Below are 27,919 nucleotides of genomic sequence, written 5' to 3' on the forward strand. Positions count from 1 at the left end.
AATTCAGTATTCATGTGAGGTACAGCATCCCTAGAGTGCTCTTAAATGCTGTGCTATAAGAGAATAAAGCAACTGGCTATGTTAATTTTAAGTCCCTTTAGAAAGAAAAGAAAATAGACTAGCGCTTGGAAAATCAGAAATAACATTCGACTGAACATCTTTATCTGAGAATGCCCACAAAATAGAGCCTTTTCCTCCCTCGTGCACTCCACACCTTTGGTTCTCAGCCTTTTACTGGAGCACAAAATCAGTAGGGTCCTCCACAGAAAGCTTTTCTGCTTAGCTCTGCAGGTGCTGGAGCTATACAGCAACATGCTGCATTGAATATATTTCAACAGGAGCCAAATCAAACCATGATCACAGTTATCTTTATTATTGTATTTTTGAATTTTACCCTCTAAAACTCCTTCACTCAAAGACAGACAAAAAATAATGCCAGAGGGAAGCAAAAACAATTGGCCTGGGAAGGAAGTACTCACTGAAAAAATGTTTTTTCAGCCAACAAAACAAAACAATTTTTTTTTTCTTCCCCCAATAGCTGATTTTCAATAAACATTCACTGAAAAGTAAAAAACAACGCCAAAGAGAGAAGAAAGCTTTTCCTCAAGACCTGCAGTGCCTCTGTTTTCTGGAACTCAATGAAGAGACAACTCCTTATTATTAAAGTGCAAAATAGAACAAAATAACAAGATGGCAGAATAGTTTCTGTTTATATTTAAATGTGTGTCAGTATTTGAGTCTCCCACCACAGTGTGATGCTCATTGGGTCAACACATTCAATATGACAATCGATGCATGGGGAAAAAAAGTGCCGTTTTTGTAACTTATATTTGGGAAAACAGGTAATCTCCTGCAATCTGATTCCTGCCTCATATTTTCTATTTAATTATTATAACAACTATTAGTTTTTTAAAAACCAAAACTAAAAAACTTTTGATATTTTAGCATCAGTAAAAGCGCGTTACCAGTTTGATTTATTCTTACACAAGGATATTCTTGGGGCAGATGCAACTTTTCTACTGACACCCAGCACAACAATGGTGCTTTTAAGACCACCACTCTGAAAGCACAACAAATCGTATCAGAGAGGCAGTTTTGCTGGTACAACCACCTCCAAGGTGTTTTTTTTCCACATCGAAGTTATCATTACCACAAATTCCGGTTGTCTGTACAGTTGTGTAAGGTGTATATGTATACAGTGAGTGTTACTCTGTGGGATGCACTTACAGCTCAGATCTTTTGCGTGATTTTTTTTCACCTCACATCAGCTCAGAGCCAACACGCGCTTTCTACAAGCACATTCCACGACTGGCTACCGTGGAAAGCCGCGAGTTTATCCGAGGTGAGCGGCTGGAGGCGCCCCCCCGATGCTTTCGGCCCAGCTCCTGTGGGCAGGCACAGACCCGGGCGTTCCCTCACGGCGTCCCTGCCGCGGGCTACGACTAAAAGGCGGTGCAGAGGGCGTTATGGGGCCGTTATGGAGCCGTTACGGGGCCACCACCCCCTGAGGGGCAGCCCCGCACCGCGCCGCCCGCCGCCTCACGGCCCCTCCGCCTCAGCCTCCTCAGAATCCCCCCCCACACACAGGCGGCTGTGCGCATGCGCAATCCCCCGCGCGCGCTGCGGCCCCGCCGCTCTGCGCAGGCGCCGCCCGCTTGCCGCGCGCCCGCGGCGCCCTTCCGCCTGCCAACGGCCGCGGGTGAGCTCTGCGCAGGCGCGGAGCGCCCCGCCCCGCCCCCTGCCGCCCGCCGCCTCGCTCGGCCCCGGGCCTGGCGCGGGAACGGGAGGAAGCGGGAAAGGAAGGGAGGGGGGGGGAGGGGGGAGGAAGAAGAGGGCGCGTGCGCAGAAGGCGCGGCGGAGCCGGCGTGCTCCCGCCTGGCGCGCCAATCGGGCGCCGCCCCGCAGCGTCGCGGCGTCGCAGCCCCAGCGCGCCGCGCGTGCGTGCGTGCGTGCGTGCGTGCGTGCGTCCTCCCGCTCGTGCGTGCGTGCGTGCGTGCGTGCTTGCGCTCGGCGGCGGCGGCAGCGGCGGCGGCGGCGGCAGCGGCGTCCCCTGCCCCGAATGAAAGGGCCGGTCCCGGCCAGGCAGCGGCCCTGAGCGACCGGCGGCCGCGGGGGGCGGGCCGCGCCCAGCCGCTGCTCTCAGCCCCGCCGCCACGCCCGCCGCACGGGTGAGTGACCGAGGGGGGCTGCCCGCCCGCCTTCCTGCCCGCGCTGCCGCCGCTTTGCCGCGCTCCCCCCCCCCCCCCCCCCCCCCCCTCCCCTCTCGGCCCTCCTCACCCTGCCCCGCCCGGCCGGGCCCCAGCCCCAGCTGTCCGCCCGCCGCTGCCCCTTCCCGGGAACCCCATCCCCATCCCGTTGGCAGCCCCCTCCTGCCCCAGCCCCGCGCCCTCCTTCCCCGGCATCCGCCCCCCGGGCCGCGAGTCCCGTTTCCCCCAAAGTTTGCCCTAAATTTTGGGGGAGGAAGGTTGGGGGGCGCCCCCCTCCCCGAGGGTTGGGTCCTGCCGAGACCCCCCGGGGCAGCGGGCCCCCCCCTGGGGGGAGCAGCCCGGTGGGAGCAGCGCCCGCTCCCCGCACAAACTTTCCCGGAGCTCGCTCGGTGCTGCCCCAGCTCCCTCACCCCGGGCTGTCCCTGTGGAACTTTGGGTTCCCTGTGCTGTTAGTGTGCAGGTTTTCCAGACCTGGGTCTTTCCCCCCCTCACTCCCCCCCCCCAACCCCTTGGGTACCCTTTTTGGAGGAAGTTTCAGGGATGAGTTCTTAGCCCACTGCTGGTGGTGTCCGTAGGATGCTCTGGGAACGTAACTTTTGCCTAAAGATTTCCATGGGACTCGTGACTTTTGGTTCTCAACTACAGGATGCCTCCCTCCTCCCCGGTTTCATTCCTGGCCGCAAAATAATGCCCCCAGGGATGAGCGATTGACCCTAGAAAGTAGAAAGCACGTGAAAGTTTCTTCAACAGAGAATCTGGTATCCAGTGAGCATCTTGCAAAACCCTATGCCAGTGTTTTCTGCAGATTTTCCTGGCAGACAAAATCGCTTTATCGTGCCTGGTGATTTTTTTTAAGCCTATGTGTTTCTCTTGTAGGTTTGCCTCGGATGTCTGATATTTTTTGGCATACAAATTCAAATCCTAAATATATATATTTTTTTGTTATTTTGTAGTCATACAGGCCATGCAGCAAAACAAAGTTTATATGAGAAAGTTTAGCATCTAGATCCCGTCCTCTGGTGGAAGTACAAGCAGGGACTTGACTTCTGAAAATGTGTGATAGCTCTTGAAGCATATTCAGGCAATAAATAGAAATTAGAACCCAGGTTACTTTCTGCTCTTTGGTATTGAGCAATGTCTCGTACGCCGAGAAGCCTCCTCCTTGAACTTGCACTTTCTTTTGTGTTCCAAAACCTGTTGTCTGCAAGAGTTCAGTAAAACGGTATGCGAGCTGTAAGAGTTTGTGAAACTTGCTTCCTTAAAGATTAAATAAAGATGCTATCAGGAGAAGCATCGTGTTGAATACATTAAGAAACATGAATGCAAATGAAGCAAAATTTTCAAGTGAAAAAATCAGTGAATAGGTTTCTTTTTTTTGGTGATTTTAGAGTAGGTGTAACGTCTCCTTTTTAGACCGAGTCTGTGGACAGCGTGCCTCTATGTAATAATCGATGTTCTGTGGTACTTGTCCCATTTTGGTAGAGGTAATGCGTGATCTTCTCAGTCAGTGATTCCATGGTGCGTGGCTTTCTGCGAGCCAGCCTACAAAACTTTCTCTGACAAAGCTGACAACCACGATTCCTGTCAGGAGTATATGTAAGCACCATTCTAAATCTTATTCACTACTTTGTTTTTTGTTTTTTAATATAGAAAATAGAAATATTGAGGTGTTTTAAACTTGCATTATTTTTCACGTTCCTATGAAATGCACTTTGATGGTTGACAAATTAGATCCAACAAATTGGATTAGTTGTTTTGGGGTGATTTTAGCTGAGGAGATGAAAACATAATTTTGGGTGCTTGCTTTTAGAATTCTTGGTCTATAGTATAGCTGTGTAATTTTTAATCTTTATCAGTTGTTTTTTTTAATGGACAAGATAAGTGCACTTTGGCACAAAGGAAGGTAACCCCAGAAGCAGTATTTTCTGATGTTTCTGAAAAAGTCCATAAATAAGCCCATAAATTAGGGAGAGATCTACAAATAAAATATTTCTGAAATATTTCTCGTACTTATTTTTTTCTGCAGTCTTTCTGAAGATCACGTTAATGTGTAGTGATCCAGTAAATACAAGTGCAAATAATGCAGTATTGTGAAGAAAACTCGTAGATACCTTTGTGAAATGCTTTCAGGTTGCTGTCATCTAATAGTGAAAAGAATGCGTGTTTCCTTTCTGGCCTATCCTGGTGCTTGTTGGTCTGCTTGTGTTTTGAATATTTTTCAAGTGTTATTCGTAATTGAGTAATTATTTCAAACCGCAATATTCGTTGATTAACAAGTAAATCTTAGTATTATTTTTAACTTCACTGTGAGCCTTAAAAATCTAATTCTGCAGAAGTACTTGAAGAAGTTTGGCTGCATCAGGTTGTAGAAGTGCTCTAAAGATGTGTCGCCCCACGCCTGTTACTCACTGGAAGGCGTGAAGCTGGGGGCAGTTGGTTGCAGTGAGCCCTGAGAAACTTCTTTATAATCTCATTTCATGGAAAATTTCTGTTCTTATAAATTAAAGATGATGAGAGCAACTTGGAATTTTTTGAATTTGTTTTATAAATTATTTCCGTTTTCTAAAACGTGAATTAGTCAAGTGGAAGGATGGCTATTATTTATAGTAGTAATTCTTACTAGAAGAGAAAGTTTCTGTTAGTCAGTAGAACCCGTACACGTGTTCAAGGAAATTTCTCATCTTCTTGCTAAGAGCTACTGCTGTCGCTGTCAATGCAGCGATAATATAATCCAAATATAAAGTGAAACAGATACAGTCGTGTGGGTCTATCAGGTTATTTGTATCAAAGCAGAACTTGCATTTTAAATTACTTTAATGTATTTCTAACTCATCACTGCATGATTTATGTTGAGCTATTGAATGTGATCAGAAAACAAACATTTTTGAGATATTGTTTCATCCTTGTCTTTTGCAAGTCTTTTTCCTGCTTCCAAGTATTTTAAGATTTAAAAAAAAAAACGTAAAACGTTCTGAAGTCTGTGTTTCCTTCCTTCAGAAACCATTCCTTCTTTCTGCTCAAAAAGGGATTACAGAATTGTCTTGTCTTGTTTTTTTTTCTTCAGAAGAATACAGTATAGTAATTCTTTTGTGTTAACACTTAAGGACTCTCTATTGCCGCTGCAGAAGGGTGTGACTAGTTTATCCAGATTGGCACATTTTTTGTGCAAATCAGCAAGATCTGAAATCTATGCATTCTTCTTATGAGTATGCGTCACCAGCTAGTAAACTGCTTTCCAATTATAAAAGAAAGCAAATGAAGCTGTTGATAAAGCAAAGGGATAGATCCACCACAGCCGCTACCTTTTGATGTTTGAATTTTGTAGTAAACGTTGCTTGGCAAGCACTTAAAATTCAGTCTCTGAAAATCGATGAAAATGGAAGAATGAGACTCTAAAATGATAGTCCTTTATGAATAGTACGTGCCAACAGAAACTTAATAATATTCCTCTGCTTTCAGTTGTAAAAGTAGCGAGCGCTGCTTGCATTACGAGCGTCTGACAGCACTGCGAAGCTGGCAGGTTTGGCTATGCAAATTTCAAAAAAAGAAGTCGCACATTTTCATGCAGATAGCCATTATAGCATTGTCCAGATGTATTGCAAATCTGCTCTTCTGGCTAGTTTTTCTTTTTTTTTCCCCCCCAAAAAAAACCCAAACTATGTGGTGGCTTTTCTTATTAAGATGAGAGGGATGTGGACAAAAGCTGAAGAGGAAACCTTTGCTGCAGTTGTGCCCATTCTGACAGTAAGGCTCCAATCTCCAAAATAAAAGGATGTAAACGAGTCTATTTGAAGAGGACACAGTATTTTATTTCTTGAAAGATGTAAGAGCAAATGAACTAATTAATCCTGGGCCGAGAAGCATGTACATTTGTTAGGTGTTTTCACTTTTGAACTTGCAGTGCCTGCCTCGGGGGATTGGGACCGTAATGATATATTTCAAAGTATGTTGCTGGTAGCACTGTGAGAAGTTGAAATTCAACATGAACCTCAATCTTAAGTTGCTTTTCTTAGATGATGATAACAGCTCTCATGTGGTTACTGAGAACTAGTATGATGCAGCTAATTTAACTACGGGTCTTGAAAAGGTTTCCATTGCAGCCTGTTAGTCATAGATCCTCTAAAATTTTGTCCTTAATGCTGTTTGACTAGCCGCAATGTGATCTATGTAATACCTAAAATGGTAACGCTTTATCATCTCATCGGTACCCTTTGCTGAGGGTAGGTGCTACACTACTTTGTGAGCTTTTAAACTCAAAACCAGTTCCGGGTGCTGAGCTGGACTCAGAGTTTTATTTTGGTTCTGTGTTTGTTTTGTGGCATGAATTTTATTGCATGTGCAGGTAGTAAGTATGTTTTCTACAAATTGCTTTACTGTAATAAACAAGTAAAAGAATGGGATTAAAAAGTTGTGGTTACTCTTTCCCCCAGAGTCCTTATGATTGTTGTTGTTATATTTTCCATTTATCTCATCTTCCCCTAAGGTTTTTACATGTCCAGAATTTTATATTGATGTTCAAACTTTTTGCTTAAAGGACTAATTCTGCTTCCTGATACAGTTCTATAAAAAGTAGCCAACTACAGCATCTGCTGGGTGTATGCTTGTTTGATTATATTGTAGTAAACTGAGAGGTAAGGCAGGAAAGATCATTTTCAAACAACCAATACTGTATTTATGAAGCTGTAAGCTAAATTGCCCTTTGCTGACGTTAACATGCTGATTGCACTTTTTTTTCTGTAGCATTGATAGGAGTGAAGTGGCATTCTAAGGACATTTAAAATCATGACAAGCTCGGTTGGACAGAAAAAAGTCTCTTCAAGACAAAGGAAGTGTGGTTTTTGTAGATCTAATAAAGATAATGAATGTGGACAATTATTGATGTCAGAAAACCAGAAGGTGGCAGCACATCACAAATGTATGGTAAGTAACCCATAGGAAAAGGGAATGTAGTGAACTAGTGGAAGATGACAACCAAATATATATATATATAAAAAAATAAATAAAAAAATAAGCTGTGGCATTGGTAAAATGATTAATTGTTCTAATTTGAAATTATAGTGGTTTTCAAATGGGTAAATGTTCTATAGTGTATATATTTTAAAATTAACGTTTGGTTTTATAATTTTAGCTGTTTTCATCTGCACTGGTATCTTCACACACTGATAATGAGAGTCTTGGTGGATTCTCTATTGAGGATATTCAGAAAGAAATAAAGAGAGGCACTAAATTGGTAAGTCTCTGTTTTTAGACCTTGAAAACGAAAGACAGTACTTTCTTATCTTCTAGAAAGTTTATATTGAAAGTGTTCAGTAATATATTTTTTGTTTTTAAAGTGTTAACGTTTGTGTGAGCTCTAAGGTAAAGGACAGAAGATGATGATGAAGAAAAGTCAGTCTTAGTTTTAGCAAAAAATATAATTGGATATGATTACACTAATTAAAATGAAATTTAAATGTCAGTTAACCAACCCTTGAAGCATCATGGAATTATTCAAAAATAAATCAAAAATTACTATTTTTACAATCACTTTTTTCTTATTGGCAAATGTAGATGGTTGTAGCAGATGTGAGTTTTTTTCTAAGCTAATATGAAAACTTTCTTTCAGGGTATGCCTGTTTTTCCTTTTAATGGGCTGCATATAAAAATAGCACTTACTAAATTTATGCTTCTAATCCAGTAATTTCTATTTATATTTTCATTCTAGATTTCAGAATGAAAACCATGCTCTAGGGATCTGGCAAGGGTAATACTGTACCTTTACCAGTATTTGGCTTTGCTACCAAATTGTGATTTTAACTACCAAAAGGCTATTGCTTCCTTTTATGTTGATTTAAAAGTGGAGCTTGTGAATATTGATATCCTATGAGGTACATGGGTATAATAGTGATTATAGCACTACCAAATTGATGAGAATTGGGCAGAAATTACTCTTTTTATTCCCCAGAATCTAAGCTAATTCATTGCTTGTTTTTCATTTTCTATTTTCAATATGATGGAGGCCTTTTCAAAATATTTTTTAACAGATTATCAATTCACTCCTCACACTTACTATTTTCAGCTTAATTATTTGCCGGTCTTACATATTTTTATAGTCTTTTGACTGAGAGTAGTCGTGTGTTTTTGTGGAACTACAATTAAATAACAGCAGTCTGATATTTCATCCATTATATCATTTATATCTTTTCCAGCACCTACAACTTGATTTGCTCTAGTTAAATGAAGCATAAAGAAGTAACTGTTCACAGATAATTCACTTCATGATTAGGGACTTTGAAAGAATATGGTAATAAATGGAAGTACAGATCACAAAGAAACTTTTTGATTCTTGGGTCTCCTAAATGTTTTCTTTAAGGTTATTTATTTTTATGTCATTGGTGATTTCTTTCTATGTGTTTCTGAGTCTCTCTATGTTCTTTCATTGATGCGACATCTGAATAAGTTCTTTGAGTTCACTTTAACCAGATCCAGATTTTCTGCAAAAAGCTGAAAAACTTAGATTCTCTATTTGGAGGGAATTAACAGGATTCTTTTGTATATTAACATGGGTGTTGAAGTAACTGTGCTTTATCTCTGTCTGTAGGCATCAGTAAACTACTGCTCTGTCACCCCTGCCCCCCCCCCCAAAAAAAAAAAAAAAAAAACACTTTGACTTGTATAGGAAGTTGAAAAAGCTAATTGTTTATAGCTAGCCTAAATATGCTGCCACAGTCTGCTTTCTGTTCTAGACTTTTTTTGGGGGAGAGACTCATTGAGCAAAAATAGCTCAGTGTGGTGCACTGATTTACTAATTTAGTGCAAGTAGCTTGCACTAAACTTGTCTGCAGACAGATTTTATGTAGTTGCCCTCCTTCAGTAGATGCTGCTGCTGACCAGGTATGCACTGAAAATTGACGCCTGTCATTATTGAAGTGATAATGACTGATACATAGAGTGTTTCTACGGTAATAAATTTGTCTAAGAAAAGTTTGTAGGCTCAGACCTTAATAGGCCAGTCTTACAAACCCGTTAACATTGGGGAATACAATCCGCTGATGTTTTTATTATTTCTGCTAGCCATGCATGAACAGATTTTTTTTTAAAGAGACTGTTTTGCAGCTTGTCAGACTTCATATATACCTGATATAACTTGGGAATTAATTAATCTGTTGACAGTGACCATTTGGACAGCTGGACTTGTACCAATGCAATAAATATTTTATTACTCCCAGGAAATATAGACCAATAAACCAATATAAACATTCCTGTGGTCTGTTTTGTTCTTACAGATACATCTTGGCATTCTTGAAAAGAAAGTTCAAATTTTGTCAATTTTCTGTTCAAAAATACTGCACTACTGACTGAAATTGATTGGATCAGTGTAACTTGAACTTGGGCTTTTTTTTTTAAAAAAAAAAAAAAGCTTTGATCAACCATTATTATCTATTAAAATCTAATGGGAAGGAATGGGAGGACATGCAGGATACAAGCACAAAGCTCCACTTGTCTAGGGAGAGGAGTTAAATGGGAAATTCTGACATTTTGGAGCAATATTATGTCAGTAGGAAATAATATAGAGAAAAAAATGCAATAATATCAATTTTTCTTTTCATAACATAATATGAGAAAGTTAGTGAACAATTTAGATGGCGTATTCTCAACAGTAAAAAGTCTAGTGTGAGATCTAATTACTGGGAAAGAGGAGTAAAGTATCAGGATTCCATTTAAGCCTTTTTGCAATAAAAATATAGCAAAAGTTAGTATAAATAAAAGTTTTGTTGTATTTAACATTTTACTAAATTTGGTGTTTTAGAAGTAATAAAAAGAAATAACTATGTAAAAACGAGGAAAAGTTAGCTGCTGCATCAGTATTTCATAGTCTGCAAAGTTCATTACCAAAGACATTTCCTCTTTCTACCGTTTTTCTATGCTACCTTGAGAATGTAATTCAGAATTAAACAGCTAGAATTTGTGATTTTACGTTTTCTCAAATGGTTGGTACAAACATTGGGGTTGGAGGTTTAGGTGACTGTCACTTCTATGAAACACGTCATATTCTACAAATCATTTGTTTTCCTCTTTGAATTGGTAATGAATGTATTTTGAATACTGTACTGTTGCATAATTGTAACAAATTTCTCCTTGATTTTAAAATAAATGAAGAAAAACACCAGGGAGGAGTGGCAAGAACAGTTCATTACTTAGCAGTTAGCATAACAATATTCCTGTCCGTAACTGCTTTTGTTTTGTCACTGGGAGTGACACTGCAAGCTTCTATATTATTTTTGAACTCAGAGATATCAAGTCAACAGTAACATGAATTGTGCTTTCTTTTTTTCTTTACAGATGTGTTCTTTATGCCATTGTCCTGGAGCAACCATTGGTTGTGATGTGAAAACATGTCACAAGACATATCACTACTACTGTGCTTTGCATGATAAAGCTCAGATAAGAGAGAAACCCTCACAAGGCATTTACATGTAACTATTATTTATTTACTAAGTTTACTTTTGTATTTATGTTTTATGTTCTTTGTTCTTTTTTTTTTTAAAGAAAAAAAAAACACAATACCCTTTGAATCTAACCAAAACTGTTACAAAAAATTCTAATGATTGTGGCAATCAAAATAGTGATGTGCTAAAAAAAAAAAAAATAAGGCACATTCTTCACTGCAAGTTTTATGTATCAGTGAGTCTTACAAGTGGGAGAAAAATGTACTGGCATTTAAATTTAAAAGATGAGTAAATAATCTGTGAATCGTAACTGACTTGACAGTTTTCAACTACTTTGTTTATAGGATTTTATGTCGAAAACACAAGAAAACTACGCATAACTCTGAAGGTAAAATTATTCAATATAAATTTTTCCCATTGTAGAAAGATATTTTGGTTAAATTTATTTTTTCTGGAGAATATAAATGTTTTCAGTAAAAATTAGAACTATATATTTTTGAGAAATAGTGAGTTTGGAAGCCCATCTGATTTCTGTATTTTCTCTAAAAAAAAAAAAAAAAAGTGAGGTAGAGAAAAACCCTAAAACTAAATTTTAGTCTGTTCTAAAGATAGCATGTTCCGTCAAAACATAGTATGGGTAGAAGTAATGCATTCTTTTCTAGGAAGAAGCTGGCTTATATTTTTAGCTAAATATTCACAGTATTTACATCTAAAATTCATGAAATTCGTCAGGTAGCAGTTGATTTTTGCCACTTCTAGCATTCCTAAGCATACACCATTTTGTTGAACAATTAAATACAGTTTAACTCTTCAAATAAGAAGGATCCAACATTAAATTAATGTGCTTATGATCAGATCGCTTAGATATAATGCTGAATAATTTTGATTAAAAAAAAGCTGTATGCATACATTGATTAAAAGCTAAGCATCTCTGCAGAGGAGAGTAGTGAAATGCACAAGGGGTGATATGCCACAAAAGTTGGTAAATCGTGTGGTCTGACAAAATTCCAAACTAATTTTCAGTTTTGTATTTATGCATATTTTTCCTTGTTATCTTTATCTGGGTAAGCAAGCATTTGTTAGTTTACTTTTGCATTACTTTCACTTCAAATGTTGCAGGTTTAGCTAGTGAGGACTGCATTTAGCGATAATAAAATTTCATAAATTGTCTCTTTCTGCAACTACATGCTTATGGTACTGCATTACTTATGCTATGGGTAGTGTTAATGGTAAGGTTTGGGTGTTACTTCAGTGTTCAAAAGGATATTGAAGGCAGTAGAAAATCCCAAAGCAAATCTCTTGGTTTAGTCTATTTAAATATTCTAGCATGCTTTGTATATAACATTCTGTTCTGATTTTGCTGTTAGTAGATTGAAGCAAGGAAAGCAGTATACATGTTAATATGGCCCTATCTCTTTGAAGAATTGTAGTTTGGGAATTTGTTTTAGGATTTATCTTTTGTTTCTGGTAACAAGCAAAACATTTGAGTCCAAAGACAGAGACACTGATCTCTTAAACTGATACTTAAACGTGATATTTTATACTTAGTGAGAAATGGCTTATGCTGGCATCTATTGAAGAATGCCACCATTTCTACATGGAGTCCAATGCCAACAGATTTATTTTTTTCCTGCTTGGAACTCCTTGCAGGATCTGAACTCTTTTCTTTAAGAGTTTTCAGAAATTCTCTAATTGTACAATGTTATTCTCTAAGAGTAGGGGCTTTTAAATTTTACATGGATCTATTTGTATGAGAAGACATGGGAAAAATTGTTACAGTAAGATACTGTTTTCTTACATGTTGATGATTGTAGCTTTTTAAGCATTAAATAAGGTTCATCCAAAGAAACTCAGACTAAGATGAAGACGAGGAGGAAAAACCATCAATCAGATGAGGCCAGAGAACCCAATACATACTATCTTACATAGAATTTGACTTTGCATTCCACTTACTTTTTGCTTAAAATACCTAGTTCTGGTATGTGTTATGCTTCTAGAAATATGGGTAGCTGTACATTACATTTTTATTTTCTGGTTTTGTTTAGTATTTGTCTGAGACTGTAGCCTGGCGCTCTTTTCTGAAGAGTCAGATCTCTTTTTAGATGATACAATTTCAGGAACTTACTATACTGTACCTGTAAAATATTATTACTTACGATCTGCGATTTGATAATGCCAGAATCAAGGGCTCTTTTATGCTGGACCTCCTGTAAACCACAGGAAGTAAAAATACATATTGCATCTGTCTTGAGGAAATGACTTACAGAATAGTATAGCGATGATATTGTGCTGTGTTGAAAAATGATCAGCTTTTGAAGATAGAGAAATCTACAGGATAGCTTTCAGAGTTCAAGAAGAGACTTGAGAGACTTTGTTTCTCTATAATTAATTCTCTATAATTAAATACTGAAGTTTGTTCAGAGAAGTGGTAACTGGAAGATGCAGGATGGTGAGGTTAGTCAGAGATGAGCTTTGTGTATGCATTTTGTTGGTTTGTTTCTTGAAGGAAATGCGTCTCAAAGGGGAATTTAAATGTGAAGGAATGGTGGTTTGTGAAACCAGAGAAGACTTGCAGAGAAAAAGAAACTAGCCAAGGATACTGGATGCTAACATAGCACCTTTGTTTCATTTTCATGAATCCTTGCTTACAGCAGTGTTTTCGTAACAGAATAGTTAAAGCAAATCACTGGTTATGTCACTCAGTGTAGATGCATGGGGCACTGGAATTGTAAGTCTCTTTTAATGGAAACTTATTGCTTCTGCTCAGGAACGTTTGTGTGTTTTTCCTTGGTCAGTGTAGAATGTCTGGATTTGTGTCCTCTGCTCTATATCTAGATTTAATTGTTGCAGTCCAAGTATTTTTTTCTTATGTCACTTGGGTTAGTGGATGTCGGTAGTTTTCAGGAGTGTTTGGTTTGATGTCCTCTAGAACAGTATTGGCTTTGGATTTATTTTTTTTTCCTGTAGGTAGTACTGCTATCTAATAGTGGGATTTTTCCTTCCCTTCCTTCAAAAACAGGTGCTTTTTTAGCATCCTGGCTCAAGTCTGAGATGTGGTTGATGTAAGTTTTTGTTAGAAGCTCTAGTTCTTCTCACTAAATTAATAAAAATCTGCTAACAATTTAATACCAGTTAAGGAAAAAATGGTTGAAGGACCCATGTAGGAATTAAGTTACCAACGTAAAACTTAAATTAAAAAAGACCTCTTAAATGTTGTTTCTTGCTGTCATGAAGTTCAAGTGGAGCAAGAATTCAGACTAAGTATCTCCTGACTCATCAAGACAAAATTAATGAGCAATGGGAGTTCATTTCCCTTTAATTGACAGGAGTTGAACTACCTTCTGTTTTGTTGGAATAGGAAAACAGGAAACACAACAACAAAGTAATCTGCTCTTAGATTCATTATCTGTCTTGACAGATTGTTGGTTTTGTCTAATTTATTTGAATGGCCTAGCCTTCAGGTGACATAGAACAGGAAAAATGCATTTCACCTATTTTTTTTTTTATATCTCAGTGTAATTCATTTGTGCATTGTTCCCATTAGCTGGTAAAAAGAACAGTAAAGTCAAGGTACTCACACTTTTTTCTTGGCTTTGGCTACAATGCTGACAAATTTGAAGTAACCTGCTCAGAGGAGCAGACCAAGTTGCGGAAGTTTCACGTCTGCATTTTTGTCTTGCTGCTTACAAATGTAACTGTTTTGACCTGAACTTCAAGTAATAGTTTAAATCTTAATCTCAGCAAGCCCTCGTAAGTATTCAGTACCTTACAAGTTACAGAAATTGGTACCAGTGCTTTCAGACTAGCACAGCTAACTATTAGCTGAGTTACTGTTCAGTTTGATACAATTGCATTTATTCTTTTTGAAGAGTAAAGTATTGTTGAACTAAGGATTTGGGCCTGGTTATTGGAATTTATTTCTATGTACTAGAAATAATCATTGAAAACAAATTTGTTATCTTTTATTCAGTTCCCTACAAGTGGGCCTGCCCTGGCCCTTATGTATTTAAAACAAATTCAGCTGATCCAGAACAGTTTACAATAAACTAAGATAAGAATATTTCATTCTGTTACATAGTAATAATAAAATGAAGAATAAAGATAACTGCCATGTGACTACTTAATGTTTAAAACAAAAGATGCTTGGGACTGTTGGGTCTGAAAATAGTGTACATAATTCCTATCGTATCTGTACCCAAAGCCTTGGGGAATTATGTTTCCACAATAGAAATAAGGACACTTCGTGTCTCGGTATCCTTTTTATCTTATTCTACAGATCAAACTTGAAATCTGTGCTTTTCTCTTTGCTCAGTAAGTGGAGTCAGGATAAGATTCCTCTATGAGACCTAATTACGGACTGCAATCTGTAACAAACAGATCACTTTTTCAAAGCACTGTTTAAGCCAGAAGTTGATAGCAAAAACGTCCAAAACCTTTTGGCATTATGACTAGTTAAGATTCTGATTCATTTTAAGGTGCTTCAGTCAGTCTGTCTTCATAGTTATGTTTTCTTTAACAGTGTTCACAGCATAAGCTTGCCTACTGTTGTATGTGCTAATGCAGTCAGGTGTGAAAGTTTCTGTAGTGTTGCAGTTCAGTCATTTCAATTTTGCTGGTGGGTGGTTTCAAATTCCTTGTAAGCTCTGCTAACTCAGCCTTCTTGTTGTCTGTATTATGGAGAAAGCTGCTCTGAGTATGGCATCAAATGTATGTGTAGTGTTACAACAAGAACGGGGGCTCCAGGTAAAAGGAGAAAATCTAAAAGTAATGTGGTGAGTGATACATACCATCTGAGAAGCTGTCCTGTGATGTTTACAGTTTGTTTTTGTTTCTTATCTTGGCAAGACCGTATTCAAATAGGAACTTGGTCAGTTAACTGATATTTAAAAGGTTTATCAGACCAGTTGTCATAAGCCTTCTCATAAGCCTTCTGATTATGCAGATAAGCTGAACATATTGTCTGTCTTTAGTGTCTGCCAACAATTGTTCACCTGAGAAAGTGTTTAGATTGTGTGGTTAAGGAGTATTTAATTCATCTTCTATGTTAAATGTACTGAATTGAAGAAACAATCTCAAGTATTTCATAACATAGTTAATATTTGGTCAAAAGTATTTTTTGGACAAGAAGCATCAGTTCCTTGAGGGTATCTGGTACTTTTGAAAACAAATTATTGGCTAGACTTAAGGGATAATTTGGCTTTTTCCCCTCCACTCTTACTTCCTCCAATTTAGATACATGTAATCTAGTCTTTTTCTATTTTCAAAAAGAAAATACGTAAGAATTATATTCAGTATTTTGATGCTTTATTTCACATCATTTTCTGATGTAAGCTACAGCTATTTCACAACCTGTTCATTGAACCTGTATTTGCTTGCAAATGTTTTTAAGCAAATCTGTTTTTTATTAATACTTAAAAATGCATTTACACTTCCATTATTAACTACTAGGACAATAAGGTTTTTGGATTTTGTGACATTTCTTTTTAAAATAATTATGTTGTCGCATGAGGTTCATTGTTTTCAGCCATATTTTTAAGGACATCTTACTTTAATATGCTACATTACTTTTTCTGATATTCTGTTTCTCTTCTAAAATTCTTTAAAGTGATTTTTGTTCTTTGTAATTTTAAGAGCTTCTCTTTTGTTCTAAGTGCACTATGAAACTTAAAAAGCATACGCTTGTTTTCAGATTTACATAACAGCATATCTAAGACACTTTGTATTCTACATTTTGGCTACTTTTTATGTACAGCCCTACTTACAAATGTATATTTCCCATCAGTTTTGTTTATCTTTCTTGTACAGATGTATACCTTTTGCTTCTGGCTCAGTCATTGTTTAAGATAATGTAGCAGGTAGAGTAGTATTAGCTTTTACTGAACACATCCTCCTTTTATTTGTTGTTTCACAACCATTAAATCACTTAATTCTTTGCATTAGTTTGCTTTAACATAGCTTTTGGAAAAGGGTGGTTCCTGGTGTATTTCAAGCTCAAGTAATAAAGAATAGATCAGTGATATCTTAACTTCTGTGTCAAGCTTTGTTTTAAGCAGCAACATATCTTGATCCTTTTTATTTCTAGTCATGATCAAAAGAGAATTCATAGAATTCTCTCTGAAGCTGTCTTTGTGTTAACAGTTTATAAAATACAGAATTTTGCTCGTCTTCTTTTTGTGGTACTTTGTACTGCTCATAGATTGCTAAAATGCAAATGTGGGGCTTGTTGCTCATCTTTCTGCTCATCCAAATTTACAGTATAATTTTCTTAGGTGCTTTTGAAAATGTAGAATGTTTCCTCTTAATAACACTCCCCCCCTTCTGAGATCATATTGCATATTAAGCTTGGTTTTTTTAGATGTATTGTTTAGGGACTTCTGCAGAAAGCTCATAAGATAACTCCTTTGAAGAGTTCAGATCAAGTTGTGTTGAGAATATTGTGATGGTTTTAAAAATCAATGCAGTAGCGGGATACGGGATGGGGGCAGTTGAAAGTATATTTAGGGAATCTCAGGGGATTCAGAGTATGGGTGATATCCATGATAAAACTTCATCTGGTCAGGGAGGAGTTGAACAACTTTTTGTGTTTTCCTTAGTTCAAGCTGACATGAGAAGTTGGAAACACCCAACCATCAGATGCCAGGGAAACAGGGTAAGCTGGCAGTGGGCTTGAGGGGAGGGATAGGGCACGAACCAAACTGTATATTAAACAGTAAAGACCATCCAAGGCAGGTATATGTTAAAGCTGGTTACTATTCTTTCTCCTTGAAGTGTTGCACTTGTTCATAGTGCTGTTAAAATAGATAGAAACTTTAATGTTTTGAGGTATTCATCTTGAAGGTAGATGTGGTAGTGTAGGTTCTCGCATTTCGGGCGTGTTAATCCATAGGCTCACATCTCTTGTAGTGTGGAGAAATAAATCTGCAAGGAATCTTATTTACTTTAACGGAGGGGTCATGTAGTGTCTAGATTTCAGTGAGCTCTGAACTTTTTTGGAAGTACAAGATTTGAGGGCAGGAAAGGGGTTCTCCTTTGAGGAAAGCTGTGCAATCTTGATGCTTTTTTATGTTATCCCAGAAACATCTTTCAGAAATGCAAGGTTTACGTTTCAAATCTTAAATATTCTGATTATAGATTAAAAATAGCACTTAATTTGCTCTATAAGGAAGCTGTAACGAAAAATTGGCTTTGGCATGTGCTTGGTTTTTACAGTTAAGCTCCATTTCCAGTTTTGAAAGTATGACTACAGAGGGTTTGGGATATGCTTTAATGCTTAGAAAATAAAGGTGGACAAAGGTGGAAAGCAGCATGGTTGACAGGATAGGTAATGAATTGGGGGAGAAAACAGAGAATGTTGGTGAATGGACTTCATTCTGCTTTATGAAATACAGCAGGAAAATCCATGGAATGATTTTGGAGGGAGTATTTGTCTTTCAGACTTATTTAAAGGGTCACCATTTTAATAGTCACTTTTTTCTAAGACTTTTTTTCTTTTTAGTAGAAGTGCCATCTATGGTTTCTTTAAATGTAGAGTATTTATGAAGATTGACAGATTTTTTAATATATTAGGGGGAAGTTCACGTATATGATGAGGGACAAGATAAAACGTAATTTTCTTTGAAAGAGCTTTTCAGGTTGTAATAAAACTTTCTATATGCAGTCTGAGAGGTATGATATCTAAATTGCATAATCTTGCTTTGGGAATTTAACAACTTATGTTAAATGAGAAATAAATTTAGATAGTAAATTATGAAAAGGAAATGTAAAATGTGTTGTTTCGTTAGATAATCCCTGTCATCATGTGTTTTATTATACTCTGTTTTGAGTAGAGTAAATTGTGGTACTCCTGTCATCTCATTAGAAAAGAGTAGGATGCATACTGAAGCATAAGAAAGTTGTGGTAGATATAGTTATGTAGATTTAGTTTAGTAGTGACTTGTGAATATGTGTATATAGCTGATCTGTCAATTTAAGTGAAAATAATTCGCAGATTTATATGAATTTCTTCTCAAAATTTTGCCTCCTTACCACACATCTGTGTAGAGCTTTGGGGGGAATTAAATTTCATTCAAATATGTTGTGATATGTTTGGATTAGTTTTTTCTTCTTTATTAATAAATGTGCAAGAAGCTGAAACTATTTCAGGGATTAGCAGCAGATGTGATAGACTAAGTTTAATAATACACTTGTATGCAAGGCCCTCAGGCCTGTAGTTCACTTTGCTGCAACTAAAAGTTTGTGGCTGTGGAATATATTCAGGGCTTTGATTTCAAACTTCTGTGTAGTTGATTCATTGTTAATCGGGAGATAGAATGAGTGATCTGATTTGTATGCAATAATGGATAAGAAAGATGAGCTCTGTGAAACAACTCTTAGTCTCAAAGTAAGATGTCCTGTCTGAATTTGAGACAAAGATATAATGGTGATAAGTGCCCTAGTGGTATTTCATAATAATAACACAACGGTGAAGTGTCCCGTTAATGTATAAGCATAGTTGTTCTGGATCGCCTATTAGGATTTTGTTCCATTTTTGGGGCTCATATTGATGTTTATTGCTTGGAATTTCAGATTTATGTAGCAGGATGCGTGCATGTTTCATTAAACAAGTCTGCTGAAATAACTTTGCAGTTTGAGCAGGGGTGGATTTTGCATATTAAAAGAAAAAAGACTGCTCCTGTGAGCTTTTGGTGATCAGGAAAGTTGCTAGTGATCAAGTAGAGCTGGTTATTAATTATTTATATTCATAGTGGAAATAAATTCTGCTAACTTCTTGAAGTTATCTTTATTAACTGTATGCTTTTGATTAATCGAAAGAACACTGCTATAATCACAGAATATTTAAGGTTAGAAGGGACCTCTGGAGATCATCTGGTCCAACCCCCCTGCTCAAGCAGGATCATCTAGAACATGTTGTGCAGGATCACCTCAGGCAGTTTTTTAGTATCTCCATAGAAGGGGCTCATACTGGACTACAGTTCTGTGTAGCAATTCAGCAGCTGGCCTGGCATTTTCAAAGGAATTTGTAAGACCTCTTCAGTATACTTGTATTAAAAATATGCTTTCTCATATTCCTAATGGTCTATAAACGCTCCATCTGGGATTTTGTCAGTGTGAATGATTTTCTATAAACTGGCTCCCTGCTTTTAGCTGTAGATTTAAAAATAGGCTGTAACTAAAATGAAATTTTAGGTTTCTTTCATGGAAGCAAAATACATTTCAATTGTTGTAAAACTTCTTAATATTATAGCCAAAATAGGTGATTTATTTTTTTTAAAGTCAAAAGACATCAATAAAGCAAGGTGAGAGGAGTTATTTAGAAAACACTGGCATAATATCAAGTGCAATTTACACTGGATGCATGCATCTTAAAAAAAGTTTGTGGTTGAAAACATCTGTTGGGTGTATTTTAAGTGAAGGTGAATATATTTATCTGAGGCCGTATTTTGATCCTGAAAGTAGCAGTTGTAAGAAAGGTTAAACCTTCATATATTATGTTATAAAGATGCAAAGCTGTGTGATGTCTATAAAGAAGTACATGTTTTCAGGAACTTGCATGTTTGTAATAAATGTGAAAAAGCTATTTTCTAAAACTATTTTATTTCTGAGAAATACAGAAAATACAGGTTGTTTTTTCTTGTTTTTGGTTTTGTTTTGCGTAAAATTTTTGAGAATGTTATTTGATGATGTTTTCTAACTCCTAAAGCAGATTTAGAAGAAAGTATCAATGAACATGAGTTGGAGCCTTCACCTCCCAAAGGAAAAAGGAGGGGTCGTAAGGGAAAGCCAAGAAAAACAAATTTAAAAGGGCAATCAGAAGACACTAGATCTACGTCCTCACATGGCACAGACGAAATAGAAAGCAGTTCCTATGTAAGCAGTAAATATGCTAAACTTCTTAGAAGACAGAATTGCATATTTCTTCTCTGCAAATATATTTTTTATTAAAATCTGTGTTTGTCTGAGCCTCCAGCTGGTGGCCACAGGCTTTTAAAATTGCAACCTTATTTGTAACCCAGCAGTATATTTTAGTAAAATGTTTTTCTTTCAGAGAGACAGGTCTCCCCACAGAAGCAGCCCCAGTGATACAAAACCTAAATGTGGATTCTGTCATGCAGGTGAAGAAGAAAATGAAGCTAGAGGAAAGCTTCATATATTTAATGCCAAAAAGGCTGCAGCACACTATAAGTGCATGGTGAGTAACAGTATTGTTGTTAATCAGTTTATTATGAATTTTGACTGAACTGCTGTTTTAGGTTTTAATATGGTACCCTTATATGTAGTTATGCATGAATATTGTCTTCGAGTTGATGATCTCTTTAAGTGTTGAAGTGTTGTGAAGTGAGCAATTCATTGATTTTTTTTCACTGCAGGCAATATGTGCATAAAAGTTGGCTACGTGCTAAGAGATGTAGAATGTAGCATGTAGTTCAGGGAGACTCTTTACCGTTTAAAAAAAAGTTCCCTTAGCATCTAAATGCATACACAGTATTTAAAAATGAGTGAGAAAATAATTTTAACTGAAAGAATCCACTCCAAAAAATAAAATACAAGTACCTTTACAGGCATTGAGACAGAATCCTGGAGGCATCAATGAACTTCATTAATTTTCTGACCAGTGGATATAGGTTGTGACACAGTTAGAGTGTGGGACATGGGAGTTCTAGAAAACACTTGCCAACTGTCAGATTGAAAAGAATCTGCTAATTTCAATGACCTTGTGCAAATAGTACTGTCTTTCATGTAACCAATTCTATGAATGAAGTAGTGCTCTGAACAGCAACCACAGTATTTTCTATTGTACCTTGAAAGGAATAAGTAGTCCAGACAATCTATGCAATATTAATGGTCCTGCTACAGCTGGCATAACTAAGCAAAGATCTGGTGTGTGCCAGCAGCCTTGAGCATTCTTCTTTGCGGTTTTGTGTACCTGAGCTTCAGATTTAAGACTGTTTAAGTTGACTATACAAGAATGGTGATAGTAGGGATGATGCTTATGTATTCCATTGTCATACCTCAGGGTTTTTTGGGTACGTTGACATTCTGTGCCATGAATGTGCTGATTTACCTAACCGGCACAGAGAAGAAACTGGAATATTCCTGAGAAGTTCACTGGTATAATTAATAATATCAGTAATTTATTACTTTGTATTTTCAGCATTGTAGTCATTTTTTGTCTACTCCTTTTTCATTTAAAATACCTCTCTCCAAGATAGCAAACATAATTAAAGCAGTCAGGTGGGTATCAGAAAGAACACTCATCATACTAATCTCTACGCAGCATGGTATTTCATCCTCATTTGTTGGTAGAGCACAGTCTGAGACAACTGAATACAGAACATTCCTTTCTGTGATTCCTGCACATAACTTCTTTAATGTTGGTGATCTGAAATTATTTTGTATTTGCTTGGTTTACAGTTATTCTCTTCTGGCACTGTCCAGCTAACAACAACATCAAGGGCAGAGTTTGGTGATTTTGATATCAAAACTGTTCTTCAAGAAATCAAGAGAGGAAAAAGAATGGTATGTATCTGCAGAATGTAATGAATGTGCCACTGAGTCTACTAAGGAGTATATAGGTCTGTCTGTTTGCTTTTGTGAAACAATCGTTTCCATCTACTTATGACAAAATTTAAATGTATTGGTACTTTGGGGATAGCTAGGCAGATAGGAGTCGCCTTTAAAATACCACGTGCCCAAACAAATATGTGCAATGATATGTGCTAATCTACAGCAGATTTCAGTACAAAGGATAGGAACCTGGGAGTTCATGTTTTTAATAGGTTCGTGTTAAATGGTTTCTGGTTTTACAGTATTGTTGATTAACTTTTTATTGGAAGAATGATGTGCCAGAGAAATTACTGTATTCCAAAAAGAGAGCCATAAACATGAGGAACACTGAACTGAACAGAGACTGAAAGGCTGAACAGTGCCACCCTTCTTTCTCTTTAACAGAAATGCACGCTTTGCAGCCAGCCTGGTGCTACTATTGGGTGTGAAATTAAAGCCTGCATAAAAACATACCATTACCACTGTGGAGTAGAAGACAAAGCTAAATACATTGAGAATATGTCACGAGGAATTTATAAGTAAGAACCTATGTACATCTTGAGTCTATAATGCAAGGGAAGATATTTCATAACATCTTTTCTGCCAAGCTTGACAAATCAAGTTAACAAATATTCCATTTAAAACTAATTTTTTAAGCAATAATTGCAAAATATTTTGGTTACTCTAACTCTTCAAATTTCTGTACAACAATATGTGAGTGGAGAAAAACAATTATAACTCGCTATGTTTTCCTCTTTTGATTAATCTGTATTTTCTATTGCAAAAGCCCTGGATAATTTGTTATGATTGCTCCATATGGATAAGTTTTGTAGCTTATTTTGGTTCTTTTGGACCCTGTAACTTTGTCCTTGCTTGCTGAACTGCAGCTGTTGTTGAGCTGCCAGTGTTGTTGTGCCCACAAGAGGGCATTCTGTGAGCAGAGTATTCAGCAGTTTTTGAAAAATAGAATTGATCAAATCTTGTTGGTTCATCTTTACCTCAGCCTTGCTTTCTTTCCGTTTAACTGCTGCTTAACTGAAAAACATGAATAAGTTACTACCAATTTTCCTGTAGCACTTACCAAAACTAATTGAGAAGAGATTCTTTTATTCTTTCAGTAAAAAATCTTACCTGTTTCTTTTATTGTGTTAGACTCTATTGTAAAAACCATAGTGGAAATGATGAAAGAGATGAAGAGGATGAAGAAAGAGAAAGCAAAAGCCGTGGGAAATCAGGCACTGACCATAATGACATTCCTCAGCAGCAGCTCAATGGAAACTAGGTATGGAAGTTACTCCTGACAGATCTGTTACCAAGACTGAAACACAATATACATTTAATGTAGTTTATTGCAGTGAAGTATTTAAATCTAGTGTATGCGGATAAGTAGTTTTTATTGGCATACTGTAGAAATTTGGGGAGGATACGTTGGTTTTTAAATCTGGCTGACTTCGTAACAGTATAAGAAGGGAGGCCCTCATTTCTATCGCTAAATATAGATGTGATGTCAGAGCTGCAAAATGCTTTTCTGTATGACTTTAAATTTACCATTGTTTTCATCATTTTTTAAACAGGTTCAAGGGACAGAGTTATAGAACTGGGAATGGCTAAGACATCATAACTACTAATTCTTTTAAATTGTTTTCTAAATTCAAAAAAGGGTTAGTAATTTTTTTACTACCCAACTCTGTTAGAAATTTCATTGAACTGCCTGAAACGTTCATGTGTGTGAGCCTTCAGTAAGTGGCAGAGTTTTACATGTCAATATTAATGTAGTTTGTAGTCTGCAGTGTCTGGAAAAAAAAATGAAACACTATATAAATGATATGTAATATGTACAGTGTCAAAAGTTAAGGCAGACATTGAAATGAAGCAAGATCTATATTTCTGGACTGAATAAAAACCTTAAGATTTGGAACGTGTAAGTTGTTTAGTGGATTCATGCAAAGAAGGAAGGTCTTAGCTAGTTTAATTAACAACATGGACAAATTCATGGTGGCAACAAGCTGGTACTTTGTGAATTTTGCATTTTCTTCATATACAAGTTATGGAGGCCATACATGGGAAAGCCGCTCTCTGTTTTTGCTTGCAAAGCACACAGTGAAAAAGGACTCAGTGTACACCGAAGCACGCTTGAACATTTCAGGTTGTTCCTGTTGTGATTGCTCATTCCGCCCAGCATTGTTTGCAGGAGATTTACTTGAGCAGCTGTTGGTTCTGAGCTGTGAGCTTTAGAACTCATGCCAAAGGGCTGTAGTTCATTCTTTCCCCCAACAACCCACTTTCAGTGTCCCTGATTTACAAAGAACACTTTACTAAGTGTGATTTAAACCTTGCTATATAAATGCTTGGACTCTGCAGCCCGATCTTTCTCTTCAGAGAGTTACAACTCTTAACTCACTATGGAATTTAGCCACCATATCTGACGTCCATACCTCAAGTGTTCTATGTTGTGTGGAACACTTCATGTTTTGTCCAGAATATGCATAGAGGTCCCATATTCTGTAAGAAGAATGAGGAAACAACTTTTTTTTTTGCTAGATTGGTATTTATTTTTTAATCTTATGACCACTATATGAGAAACTTTGCTTATCATCCTTATTGCTTTAGTGATTTTTTTTTCCTCCTCTTTCTGTCAAGTCAACAAATCACATCATGGAACTCTACTTGCTGGAGCTTTTGATGTTCCTTTAGGGAATAATCAGATCTAAGTTATACCAAACCTAACAGATCAGTCCTCTGACTGCTTTCAAAACACCTTGTAATTTCTAATGGCTACAAGTTTCTTCAATTGGTCTGTTAAAGCACATTCTCAGACTTAAATAAAACCAAAAAGCTGAATCTAGTCCACATGTTTGTCTGTTGCTATCACATCACTGTATTGTTTGTTTAGGGTTTTGACTTGTTTCGCTCTGAACTCCCAACAAAACTTCCAGATCTGAAGGAAGGAAACAAGCAAAATACACTGATTTGACTATAAACTGCTACAGTTCTGTGATTGGTATTGCAAAAACAGTTCAGTTGTAACATGAGTTTCTGTAGCATTTTTTACTTGTATTTTTAAAAGATTTAATGTGTGTCATTGTCTTCTTATGCATTCCCTTAATGTCTTGAGGGACTCAATTACTGTATATTAGAGTTTCTAACATTTTACCTGTTAGAATTCAATCAATTCTGTTTGCTTTCCTGGAGAATAATGCAGTTTTGGAAAGAAATATTGCTGTGTACAGAAAATATTCAGTTACTGCTCTAAACATGATGCCATTGATCATTTTTATTTTGTATTTGTAACTTTCAAAATTAAAAGCGTGACTTGAATTGCAATGACAGATCGATTATTGAAATTGTCTATCAAGGTGTTTTGTTTCTTCTAGAACATGAACATTTTTCAGCCACTCAGAACAGTTTTAGAATGCGAAATAACATCCTTCAGTGTCTAAATTACTTCTAGATTTGTGCCTCAGACATGGCCCTCCCATGGAATAAAGGCACTTTGTTTGCAGCTACTGTATTTTTAACCAAGGCTGGATGACAGGTGCATGGGGTGGATCTGCCAGCATACTGACTGTACTTGAGACTAAGCGCTATATCGCGTCAGTTGCTTAGTATAAAGTATAATATTCAGTCCAGTAATCCATCTGTTGTGAAATAAATTACCCCATTCCATGCTTCTGAGAACCAGAACAGCACTTTACCTTTGGGTAGCAGAAAAGTAAGTGGCTGGTTACCTGTTACCTCCTTGTGCTGAGATGGCCTGACTAAACTGTCGTTAATTCAGAATTCATGGAAACAATGTCAAAAGCAAAAATCTCTTTTCTTATGAGCCTCAAATTTGTCATAACTTGACTTCAATTTATGTATGCTGGGTAAAAGTGCCTTACAATGTAAAAATTGTATTTATATGTTCCCAAGTAGCATTACCTGCTGGGGAGTAATTCTGTCGTGGTGTTAATATTTAGAAGAAATGTACCTCAGCAGTGTATTTACTGTACATCTCTTATGTCCTTAATTGTAGTTTTAAAAAGCATGACAATGTATGATAGTATACAACATTTACATATTTTTTTTAAAGACAAAATACTGCCATTACTGTCTTTTTATGTGTATTTTAGCTTGGAATTTCAGACAGTCTGTCTGAGGGGGGTTTTTGTTTGTTTGTTTGTTTTGGTAAAGCAATGTAATCTTTGCAAGCATATATTGGAAGATTATTCTGGAGCATCTACTGCCTTCCCAGAAACGTTAGAAGTAATACAAGTGCTCTGTAGGTGGGATAGGTATGTTTAAATTAGCTAGGTAAATTAATGCAGTCTATTTTTTACTGAGATGATTTTTTTTTTTGGATAGGCACCTTCTGTTTTCATCTCACAATCAGAGAACTCTTAATTTAACAAAACTTGTCTTATGAAACTGGTGTCACTATTTTATTTTTATTTTTTGGCCTTTGGGTATTTCTTTTGCTCACAAGTGTAATGTCTGCTGTTTAAAGTCTCCTGGAACCCTCTGGGATGGAGGTTTCTCCCCAACTCACTGTATCTCTGTATTAACAGATCTGCGATCGTGCTATACCAAGAAAGGACTGTACCAAGGAAGGACAGGCATCAGAAGGGTATTGTTCAAATTACTTGAGGATACAGCTGGTGTAATGCCAGAGTCCCAAGGCATGATCAAACACCATAGCAGTAAGCTGTGCTATCACTCCATTTCAAGGAAGGGCAAAAGGCCGGTTCAATACCAACATCTGTGTAGCTAAGTAGGATGAAATAGATTAGGTGACCAAAATATCTGCTTATTCAGCAGGTGTTGATCCACAGGAGGTTCTATGATAAAGCTCCAGTAGGAGTTGTACCAGCGTAATTCCTGGAGGGCAGCAATAAGTCCACCATCTACACTCCACAAAGTCTGATCTTTAGGTACAAAGAGCTGTGCTGATCTAGAATGATGTGGTTAGACTGAATCTGGCTCTAAATTTCTGTTATTAGTGTACAATAAATGTATTATTAAGTAAGAGGCCTTGCTTCTTACTGCTGCCTAAATGAAGAGTAACTTTACAGTGAAGCAGAGTGAGAGATGAAGGGGTGATAATGTATTTGAAATATCAGACTTATCTGGCAGGTGATAATCAGTTCATTCCAAAAACGTTAATGTGCTGAATCAGATTGACAAGAAAATGAATCCTAATTAGTTGAAATTAATCTGAAGAGAACTGAAAGTACATCATAGCAAATATTAACTCTTCTTCCACATCACAAGGAACAGATTCCACTGTATTAGTGATGGAGGTTTATATATAAAAAAAAAAAAAAAAAGAAAAAACAGAACAGCTCTTAATTTATATACTTATTGAAGCAGATTCTATATATGCATATGTATGCACATTCATTAATCAGCAGTACATCTCAACCCTTAAAAGATCCTGGAGAACTGTTGCTTGTCAAAAAGCACTCAGGTTAGGCTAACATTTGCAGCTTTTGCTCTAGCATACATTTACATTAGGTGTAAAGACAAGGAATGTGTAAAAGAGGGTAAATGCATTCCTATCTACAATGTTATGTATATTTTGTTCCTGTTATATTGGCTTTACTTCCAAAGTTGTAGTTTGCAGTATTAGTTTCTTTTTATTGGTATCCTTGCATATATATATATTCAATAAATGAGTTATGAATTTCATATTTGCATATCTGTCCTTTTTCTGAAAGTAGAACTTTAAAACTGACACTTGAATGCATAAAAGCAGTGTTC

The 27,919-nt window shown here is 37.0% G+C and overlaps 1 protein-coding gene across 5 annotated transcripts; it reads left to right on the plus strand.

The window, feature by feature from the left end:
- Positions 1–1,980: 1,980 nt before the first annotated feature.
- Positions 1,981–27,919, plus strand: PHF6 (PHD finger protein 6). Of its 5 annotated transcripts, none has more exons than XM_084293992.1 (11): positions 1,981–2,168; positions 3,690–3,803; positions 6,948–7,127; positions 7,336–7,437; positions 10,530–10,663; positions 10,981–11,024; positions 20,337–20,503; positions 20,682–20,825; positions 22,049–22,153; positions 22,586–22,719; positions 23,333–27,919. In XM_084293992.1, exons 3-11 carry the CDS (start codon positions 6,990–6,992, stop codon positions 23,460–23,462), a joined length of 1,098 nt encoding a protein of 365 aa, XP_084150118.1. In that variant the 5' UTR covers positions 1,981–2,168; positions 3,690–3,803; positions 6,948–6,989; the 3' UTR covers positions 23,463–27,919. The 5 variants fall into 5 exon arrangements, with proteins under 5 accessions (XP_084150118.1, XP_084150117.1, XP_084150119.1 ...); XM_084293991.1 differs by lacking the exon at positions 3,690–3,803 and having other exon boundaries at positions 23,333–23,462; positions 23,755–27,919; XM_084293993.1 differs by lacking the exon at positions 3,690–3,803 and having other exon boundaries at positions 23,333–23,462; positions 25,074–27,919.

Source organism: Netta rufina, assembly GCF_964035555.1.
Source record: "Netta rufina genome assembly, chromosome: 12".
Lineage (NCBI taxonomy): Eukaryota > Metazoa > Chordata > Aves > Anseriformes > Anatidae > Netta > Netta rufina.

What these genes read in the sequence shown, in the direction of transcription:
- PHF6 (XM_084293992.1), top strand. Translation starts at nt 6,990, where the DNA reads ATGACAAGCTCGGTTGGACAGAAAAAAGTCTCTTCAAGACAAAGGAAG. An exon ending in CAGCACATCACAAATGTATG is followed by an intron (nt 7,128 to 7,335) that starts GTAAGTAACCCA and finishes TTATAATTTTAG; the next exon opens with CTGTTTTCATCTGCACTGGT. An exon ending in AAATAGAAAGCAGTTCCTAT is followed by an intron (nt 20,504 to 20,681) that starts GTAAGCAGTAAA and finishes TTTTTCTTTCAG; the next exon opens with AGAGACAGGTCTCCCCACAG.